This window comes from Leptonychotes weddellii, unplaced genomic scaffold, assembly GCF_054177405.1.
Source record: "Leptonychotes weddellii isolate Sample4059 unplaced genomic scaffold, ASM5417740v2 HiC_scaffold_6103, whole genome shotgun sequence".
In the NCBI taxonomy this organism is placed as follows: Eukaryota; Metazoa; Chordata; class Mammalia; order Carnivora; family Phocidae; genus Leptonychotes; species Leptonychotes weddellii.
Window position 1 is genome coordinate 1 of NW_028029588.1, and position 10,437 is coordinate 10,437.

A 10,437-nucleotide genomic window follows, 5' to 3' on the forward strand; every position below is an offset into this window, starting at 1 on the left:
GGCCGCACTCCGTGCTCACCTGGCCTGTGACCGCGCGTTTCTATCTCTGGCACCGGACCCCGGGTGGAGTCTCCAAACACAGCAGATCCCTGCAGTGCACTCCTGCGCAGCTCCTCCCCGGGCAGGAAGGTGAGTCTCCCCGGATCTGCCGCTTGTTGGGTCCCTGCTGGAGGAGCAGTGGCCCGATTGTGCTGCGGATCATGGTTTATGGCAACCCCGAGCTGAGAGCCCGCGCCTGGGCTCCGCCTCTGCAGCCGGCTTCCCTGCTCCGTTACCTGGGAGCTCTGCCACACTCAGGCACCCCCGGTCTTTCTGTGACCCCGAGGGTCCTGAGACCACACTGTCCCGGAGGGTTCCACCAACCGCTTAGCCACCAGAGTGACGTCCCTCAGTGGAGCAGACTTTTAAAAGTTCTGATTTTGTGCTCCACGGCTCTATCACTTGCCAGAAGTGGTCGACGGAGGCCCCTCCCCCGCCATCTATCCTCCTGAATATCACCTCAGATTCACTTCTCCGCACTTCCTACCTTCTAGAAAGTGGTCGGTTTTCTGATGAGAGAGTTGTTGCTACTCTTTTCTTCAGTCTCCTGTTGAGTTTGTAGGTGTTCAGAATGGTTTGATCCCTATCCAGTGGAATTCCTGAGAGGAGACGAAATCCAGGTCTCCTACTCCTCTGCCATCTTGCTCCCCCCCCCCCCGGAATACTTGGATTTTGACATCTGTGTCCTGCATATTAGGGAACTTTTTGGCTATTATTTTATGGAATAAAACTAATCCCTCTTTTTATCTCTCTTCATCTTCTGTGACTCTTATGATACAAATGTTATAATGTTTTAATAAGTCACTGAGTTCCCTAAGTCTACCTTCATGGTCCATTACCTTGGTTTCCCTCTTCTTTTCACTCATTTTCTATAATTTTATCTTGTATACCACGAATTCGCTCCTCTCCTTCATCTATCCTCATTTTTTATGGCCTACAATTGGGAGTGCATTTTGGATTTAGTTGTTTGTGGGGTTTTGTTGTTGTTGTTTTAATTTGGGCCTGATTCAATTTTAGTTCATTTATCACTGCACTAAGGTATTCTCTAGCGTCTTCTATCCTTTTTCAAGCCCAGTTATACCCTAAAATCATTGTGTTAAGTTCTACTTCAGACATCACACTTATATTTGTATTGATTAAAAGCCTGTCCCTGAGATTTACTTCCTATTCATTCCTCTGGGGTAAACTTTTCTGTCCTTTCTTTTTTTTTTTTTTTCAGAAAATAAAAAAAGAACGGGGTAAAAAATAAATCAAGAAATAAAGATCCTGGGTTTGTTAAGGTCTGCTTCTAAAAAAGAATATAGGTCACTAAATAATTAAAAATAAATATAAAATAAAATAAAGGAAAAATAAAATAAATATATATATATTTATAAAAATAAAAATGAAAATGAAAATATAAGAAAAAAATAATAAAAATCAAGAAAGAAGAGTTGGAAAATAAATCAAAAAATAAAAAATGTAAGAATAAAAGTAGAAAGAAAGCAAGATCCTACTTCCCCTAGAGTTGAAACTTCATAGCATTCAATAATCATTATACTTGGTGTGATGGAATACATTCTGCTGATCGCAGGGAGGTGCCTGTTGTGATTATTCTCAGGGGTTTTGGCCTAGTGGAAATGCACATCTTGGGAGCAGGGTGCAGGGCTTGGTGTAAGCGGCTCTGGCCTCCAATGGGTAGAGCTGTTTTGCACTGTTGGGTGGGTTAAATATGGCATCTGCTCTCTAAACTGGTGTTGGAAGGTCGCACCCTGCACTCTTCAGTGAGCCTTCACAGAAGAGCAATCAGCCCTTCTCTGTGCCCGGTTTCCATCAGAACCCTGTGTTCACCCTGCCTATGTCGGAGCTTCTCTATCTCAAGCACATGACTGAGTTTCAAAACTTCAAAACTAGAGACTCCCACGGGGTGGACCCATGCTATTCTCTATTGGAGGATCTCATAGCCTTTTTGCCTTTTGCCTGCAGGTCTCAGGGAAGAGGTCCCATGACCACACAGTGGTTCACCGTTTACGGCAAAGCAGAGCAGAAAGCTTGCATTGAGGCTCAATGTTCGACCAGGTTTCAGGCTCCTATGCCTAGTAACTGTGCACCACATTGGTTCCAAACATTCTTCTTATGACTCAGGGTTGCCTCAGACCCTGTATTTCTGTCTCACTTTGCCACTTCAGCACCTTTATTCCAGGCACATACCCACAGTAGCGGACTTCTAAAAGTTCAGGTTTTGCTCTCTGCTGCTATAATACATTGTCGGTAGCTTCAGGAGGCATGCTCTTTCCTGCTGTCATCCCCACACTTGTATCGCCCCCAAGACAAATCTGCACACCTCCTGTATTCCAAAAGGTGGTTGATTTTCGATTTGTAGACTTGTAGTTTTTGTTCTCTCAGACCTGACTGATTTCTTGGTTGCTCAGAATGACTTGATAACTACCTAGCTGTGTTCCAGGGTTGAGACAAGTGTAGGGACCCTTACTTCTCCACCATCACACTTCCTCCCTCGCTCGTTTATTTATAGCAAAGAGGGTGTGATAAATTCCTTCTGCTGTATATGCCGAAGCTCAGACTTGGAATCTGGTGTTGTATTTCAGAATACCCTAACATTTCCTTCTCTACCCTGATCCAGTGGTCCTATGATTCAATTGCTGTTTGAGTGTACACTCCCATTAAGTATTATGCAATTATTATATTAGTTTGCAGTAAGTAAGGATTCACATATGCGGTCCATGTACATAAGCTGACTCAATGACTGGCATAGAGAAGAATGCACCTCCCGGCAGTGAGCCGGGGCTTTGAACAGGATATGATGTGTGCTCCCAAAGGACAAGAATTGCAGGAACATTATTAGCACCACACCATGTCTCTCTACAGGGGAAGAAGGTGCATTTTGGATGGTATGGCAAGTTGGCAGTCTTCCTGATGCACAGGAACCATTCAGGGATGGAAACTGGGTATCTGGAGACAGAACAAAAGTCCTGTACTCATCCAGCAGGTGTCGAAGTTTTTCTTCAATTAGATTGAATTTTCTAAAAGTCAAAAGAAGCTGTCAAAAACTTACAGTGGAGAGGCAGCCTGACTGTGTTAGTTGAGGATGGATATGATATATGAACCTTTTTTAAATGTCCCCACAGCAGAATGCATGGGACCCTAGTCCCATCAGTGCCAGTGGGAGTTTTTTTGGACAACGGACTCCATGAATCTCTGAGAGTTTGTGTAATTTTACCCTGAGGATGCTGTTTTCTCAAACTTGCCAGGAGACTGTGGATGTGACAACCATGTGTTATTTGAGTCTGAGCCACACCATGCACAGTTTTCTCACCAGACAGCTGTCAGGTGTGTGTCTCAGCCCCTGCATGAAAGCAGGTACAACTCAGGATGGAAACCCAAATCAAGAAACTTTCCATCAGCTAAAAGGGATGGAGGCTTTGGTTCAGGAATGACTTCACAACATGGGAAAGGACACATTCAAGAAATAAAACACATTCACATGCCATGGAAGGTGGACGTGGAATAAAGCCCATCTACCTGTGTTCTATGGACCCTTGATGACGGGTTTCTCTCAATGTCCCACCTCCCAGCGTCCCCAGGACTATGCTACTGATGGTAACACATGAGCAGGATATATTCTGACTCTCTTTGTGAGCTTTCCTCCCAAGTACTGACTCAAGGTTGTAACCAATTTGTCTCTACCCAGAACTGTGATATAATCGAACATTTTACCTACAGGCTTTGAAATCACCTGGTGCCACCAAGCAGCTAAAGACTATAGATGATCTGAGGGAAGTGACAGCCAGAGTGTTTCCAGTATCTTGATGTTAAATCAATTTTATGTCATTTCAAAAACCTAGGGAACCCCTATCATGGATGGATATGGTGACAGCATTCCCAGGGTCACAGGCAGACCCAAACAGACACTGGCAGAAGGGAGAGACTCTTCTGAAAGTAACTCCTGAAGAAGCATCAATGTCCCAGCAGATCCTCTCCTGCTTCCCAGACAGGAATCGTCTCATTGCCACAGAAACACAGATCCCAGATGGGAAATAGGACTGTGTCCAAAGCCTGATATTATTTCCACAAAAAATGAAATTCATCAAATCCCTTAATGGACAGGGATTTGAATTATATGCCGGTTCTATAATCCATTGCTATACCCTGGATTTCTGATAATGGTTACACCAAACTATCATTATGGGCATCAAGCTTTTCCAAAAATTTCCTTAATCTTGTTACTCCCATGTTCTTATGGCCATCTTCACAGAAACTTCATAATTTTAATTGTGCTTTATTTATGTTCCCATGTTTGACATTGAGCATTCAAAAACACCTATATAAAATAGGAACTTCACAGGGCAGAGAAACTCCCATATTGATGCAAAATTGTTCCTCTGCATCTTCTCCACATTCATGTTTGTTATGGAAAGCATATAAATAATACATTCTCTGAGATCCACAGATACATCTCCAGGGTGAGAAGCAACTTTATTGTAATATCAGAAACTGGAAAGAATCCTGACCCCAAACAACTCTTTCAAAAATTAAAATCCTGCTATATTCATTCATTGGAAAGGTGCAAAACATTAAAAACAGGGATTCTTTTTTAAGTTCTGTATTAAATATTTTTTTTTCAAAAATACATTGCACTTTGACAATGTTAACTTAAAAAAATAAAGAAATATCTTTAAGAACTGCATATCACCTCCAAAAGGAATCTCTAAACTACCCAGTGTTTCTCTTATCTCACATTACTCAATGACATCTTACCTTGGTTACAATGACGTGTATCCTGGTCTCCTCTCCTTTAAACTCTGGGGAAGTTCCAATGGAAGCCTGTCTATCACTCAAGGTCCACTTTGCAGGGACAAAGTCTGTGGAGAAGCTCTGGGCCGAATAAAAGAGCAATCAAGGTGGCAACAGGCCATCACATAAGGAGAAAAGGACCAACTAATAACAGTGCACAGTCATCTTACAAGGATGTTAATGAGCACAAGACTATTAGCAAGGGGAAAGCATGACCAAGTGAAAACAACATGGAAAATGGAGGGTTCTTCCCAGAAATTGTGGGAATTCTAACAATCTACATATGTGCATGAGCTAGATTTGCAAAATGTCCAAGCAAAGAGTGATAGCCATATTTCTCAGGAAAAGTCAGTAAATTCCTATCAGAGGACGTGTTCATTGATCAGGAAAATTTCAGAGTGACCTCTGAGTGTGCAAAGACATGCTTCCTCTAGAATATGGCCTGAAGGGACAAGACCCTGACTTTCTCTGGTAGATAAAAGTGCAGATTTTGAGCTTCAGAACAAAGGGAGGCTGCATCGTGAATGAAGGTCATGCGAGGGGGTCCAGAGAGAGAAAGAGAACCCAATTCTAGGCAGGCCATAATGGGGAGACCTGGAAGCCCACTCAGAAGCATAGGGACTCTGGGAAGCGGGAGGCAATGGATGCCTGTGTCTCAATTTTAAGCTCTTTGCTCTGAAGTAATGTAATCCCTCTGGACTGTCACACATGACCACCTCAACATGGGTGTGTCTGGAGGGTTAATCCAGAATGGAGCAAATGGGGTAGAAGTACCATCCAGTCCATACTTCTCGATGACATTCATTCCAGAACCCTCAACTTGAGGGCACATTTATTCTTTATTTATACCATATCTACAAATTATTTATTAGTCATTTGTATATATTCATGTTCAAAATGATATGAGTAGATTAAAATACTTTGGAATTAAGCACTTCATAGTTACTTTGCAAATATTTTTTCCTTAGTAAATTTTAAGTATTGAAATAATAAGATTTCTATTGTTTTGTTATGTTACATTAATCAGAATACCGTACATCATTAGTATTTGATGTAGTATTCCATGATTCATTGTTTGTGTATAATACCCAGTGCTCCATGCAATACATGCCCTCCTTAATACCCATCACCAGCCAACCCATCCACTCACCCTCCTGTCCTCTGAAACCCTCAGTCTGCTTCCAAACATCCTAGTCTATCATGGTTCTCTCCACCTATAATTTCCCCCGCTTCACTTTTCCCTTCCTTCTCCCAATGTCCTCCATACTATTCCTTATATTCCACATATGAGTGAAAGCATATGACAATTGTCTGTCTCTGCTTGACTTATTTCACTTAGCATAATCTCCTCCAGTTCCATTCATGTCGATAAAAATGATGGGTATTCATCCTATGTAATGGCTTAGTAATCTCCTACCTGAATCAACCAAAAACAGAACATGGGCAAAATACATTACAAAAATGATAACAGACAGAAATATAGGAAAGATATGAATCATCAGAGAGTGGCTAATACAAGGTGGGAGGGGAGCTACTACAGAGGACAGACAGATACAGAGGGGACAAAAGGATGGACAGACAGAGGAACAGCAAAACCAGAGATGACCAGACACAATGAAAACACTCCAGGAATTCACAAGAGATATGAGGATTGGGGTGGAACTGGGCTTCTCAAAGGACCAAGGATGGAGACCTCAGTCTCTGGGGCTGATAGCTGGGTGCCCTCCTTAACTACCTCTTTATCTCACTCTATGGCCAGTTAGTCAGCATGTCTTGCCAGTTACAAGTTCAAGACACACTCAGAATCCAACCATTTCCAACCCCTTCACTGCTGCCACCCTGGACTGAGCTCCTATCAACTCTCACTTGGACACCAGCAAGAATCTCCTCACCTACCTGATTCCAAATTCCCATATCCCTATCCCATCCCCACCTGTTCTCCACACCAAAGTCAGCAAGAAAATCTTACCACGTGGAGGAAGAGAGGATGGGTACTTGCTTATGGTCTGTCTTCCCTCCTCATAGGTAAGCCCCAAGAAGGCAAGTTCTTCTATTTCTGTTCATTGCTGTTCACGGGGACTAAGCAGGGCCATCGTTTGGGCAGTTAGAACCAGAATAAATATTTGTTAATGAATTACATTAGCAGTTATGGAATTGTACCTTAGACTTCTGGGAAAGGAATAAAGGAACTGCATTTTGCATCTGTTTCTGGGGCTTCAGGAGTCTCAGAGCTCTGGAAATCATGCTTTGTTTGTCATCATCACTGACTCTACAATGGCCTGTTCACAAGGTTCACTGAATGATCTAGTGGAAAAATGTAAGATAGGTTTACCAACTTACAAGGTGCCTAGAACTGACCTGGGCAGAATATGGATGCTGTTATATCCCCATGCACAGGAGCAGGTGTTGAGTAAGAGTAGAGTTCATCAGTCATGTCAAGTCTACAGGAAAAACACTACTCAACATGGACTGAATGAATTCTATACCAGCAATACACAGGACAAAGGTGATGAAGATAACTGCTGTATTCGAAGACTAAGAAATTGGAGTCGTCTCTGCCTCTATTCGCTGCTGAACAAGTGCAAGGGCCTCGGTGGTGGACCTGTTCTGAGGGAGATGCACACTGGGACTATTTGGGAGCCACAAGGAAGTGAGTGAGCATCCTTATCTGAGGAGGCCAGGCAGTCAAGGAAGCACTTCCGAGAAAGATTTTCCTTGAGCTGGACCAAGTCTTATGAGGATGTTTAGCAGATGAGAAAAAAGCACATTTAGTGAAAAAGGCACAGGCCTTTGCAAAGACCAAGAACACATGGTTGCCTTCCCGAGTGGATTCTGGGAGGAAGCTAACAAAGCAGAGATGGACAGGAAACGCTTGTAGCACATGTTCCTCTAAGGACAGAACCTGTGCTTTACAGAGTCCTTGGACACTCCTCCTCTCAAACTACCCACTTCCCCCAATAAGAAGTGACCTACGAAGGGGCTAACAGAGTTAAAAACATCATGAGACATAATCAGGGAGGGGAATCAAATATCTGGCATCCACTCCAGTTTATGGGAGGACTGATGCGTGTGTGTAATGCACGGTGTTCCATGTTACCCTCAGCACTTACAAGGGAAGAATGTGTCTTCTCAACAGCTCTGCCCCAAAGCATGACATGGCTGCTGGGAGGCTGCCTGTGGGTACACACAGTCTTCTTCCTGGTTGTAGAGTTCCTGATGCGTCCCCATTGGAGTGACTGTCTCCTTTGCTTTAAGTTCAATTTGTGCAAAGAAGAGGACAGAATCTGATACACAATATTATTCCTCAGGAAAGACGTGATGTACATCCTAAATTAGTGGTTGATGGTCCTTATTTTCTAATTAAAATAGAAAACTGGGAGGGGGACAGAGGGGCAATAGATTTGCACTGTCCTGATACAGAGACTTTACATTCTAGTCAGAGTTAAAACCCACAGTCAAGGTCTACGATGGCTCAAAGTAAATAAGTACATGGAGTCAATAGGAGACACACATGTGTGGAGCCTCCTTATGAGCCTCAGTATTGTAGGAAAACAGATCTCAACAAAAGGAGAGTCCATACATGTCAGGTATGCTCTATGGGGTGTGGGGAGTTGTGGCTGCAGAAATGGGTCCTTTCCATGCCCTGGTGACAAAGAAAGAAGGCTCCTGGTTTGAAGTAAAGAGCAGCTCCTGTTCCAAGGTGGAGCCTGCAGCCCACAGCTGAGGTTAGCAGTGGAATCTAGGGGAGAACAAGGGACATACAGGCACAGTCAGAGGCTGAACATGACTAACTTCCACACCCTGCTACCTCAGTGTTGGATTTTCTTGTGCAGAGGTTTCTTCTGCAACATGGCCAGTTCCTCCCTCACTGTTCTTCATCCCAGTTCCTGGCCTCTTCCATCGACAGGACTTTCAGAGCTTCCACCTCAACATTCTCCTGTCCACCTACTCTACCTCTTGGTTCTCTTCTCCACAGCAAGCAGAGAATGTTACTAAACAGCAAGGGATTGAACCTCTTTCTGGGAACCAAGAGCTCCTGAGATGAGAGGGTGTGTGGATGAGCCTTGAAGCAAGCAGCTTCTTTCAGCTACTTCAGATCCTTCTCTGGCTGGTGCTTCCAAGACTGGGGCTTCAGGGCTGCCAGTCATTAAAACCAATGATTCCTGATACACACAGCAACATGGTTGTACGCACAAGGATTCATGCTGAGCCAAAGAAGCCCTACAAAGAAAGTACATATGATACAATTATCTATTTATGAATTCTACTGAATTAAAGCTAGTCTCAGGTGACATGAGAAAGATCAATAGTTATGTGGGGACAGGGGAGAAAGGAAGAGGGAGGAGGAATTCCAAGATAAGTACAGGACATTTTAGGGGGAACTGATGTGCTCACTCTCGATAATATTGATTTTGACACCAGTGTTTATCATATCCCACACTCTGCATGTGTGTAGTTCATCCTGTGACAAGTACACACATCGAAGCTATTATAGGTAATCACAGAGATGATTCTGGAGGAACACAGATAGAGTAAAATTTGAGAGACTTAAAATTACACCTTCACAATCCTGATTCTCTCTGCATTTCAGGTAAACTCTAGAACCAGCATCCTGTCCCCATTACAGGAGGGCTTCCACCTTCCTCATGAGCCTGCCCACTCTGTCCCAAGGGGGGTTTCATGGATGCAGCACAGTACTGTGGAAGGAGCACCGACTTATATCGTTGCTCACTCTCACCCTATAAATGCTCTTGGACAACTCACAAACCTTCCACAATTCTAGGTGTAGGTTCACATCACTTAAGGAGGAACATGACACCTAAACCCCAAGATTGATGTTTACATGTAAACACAAAGTAGTACATGGAGGTCAAGAATATACATTGGAAAGTTATCAAATAGTAAATGATATTTTTTCAAAAGAGATCAATAGCACCATATCAACGACAATCACACCTGCTCTGGACACTGCCCTCTCTGTCAGCACAGATCCCAAGTTGAATATATATTCAGAGGACATGCAAATAGGGTCCTCCCTCTGCTGATTAAACCAGCTGAGCCCCAAACCTTGCAGCTGGGAGAGGAGCCCCAGCCCCGGGATCCCCAGGTGTTCCCATTCAGTGATCAGGACAGAACACAGACAACTCACCATGGAGTTTGTACTTGGCTGGGTTTTCCTTGTTGCTCTTTTAAAAGGTAATTTATGGTGAACAAGAGACTTTGAGTGTACGAGAGTATGTGAGTGAGAGAAAGAGTGGTTGTGTGACAGTTTCCTGACCAGGATGTCTTGTGTCTGCAGGTGTCCAGTGTGAGGTGCAGCTGGTGGAGTCTGGGGGAGACCTGGTGAAGCCTGGCGGGTCCCTGAGACTCTCCTGTGCAGCCTCTGGATTCACCTTCAGCAGCTACTACATGAGCTGGGACCGCCAGGCTCCAGGGAAGGGGCTGCAGTGGGTCGCAGCTATTTACAGTGGTGGTAGCACATACTATGCGGACTCCGTGAAGGGCCGATTCACCATCTCCAGAGACAACGGCAAGAACACGCTGTATCTGCAGATGAACAGCCTGAGAGCCGAGGACACGGCCGTGTATTACTGTGCAACAGACACA

The 10,437-nt window shown here is 43.9% G+C and overlaps 1 gene segment (V, D, J or C); it reads left to right on the top strand.

The window, feature by feature from the left end:
• Positions 1 to 9,876: 9,876 nt before the first annotated feature.
• On the top strand, positions 9,877 to 10,434 carry LOC102729849 (immunoglobulin heavy variable 3-66-like; the record flags this gene model as incomplete). The annotated part of the segment is given in 2 exon segments: positions 9,877 to 10,026; positions 10,130 to 10,434. Coding segments are annotated over 2 exon segments (351 nt in total), but the record flags the coding sequence as incomplete, so codon positions are not given.
• Between the last annotated feature and the right edge of the window lie 3 nt (positions 10,435 to 10,437).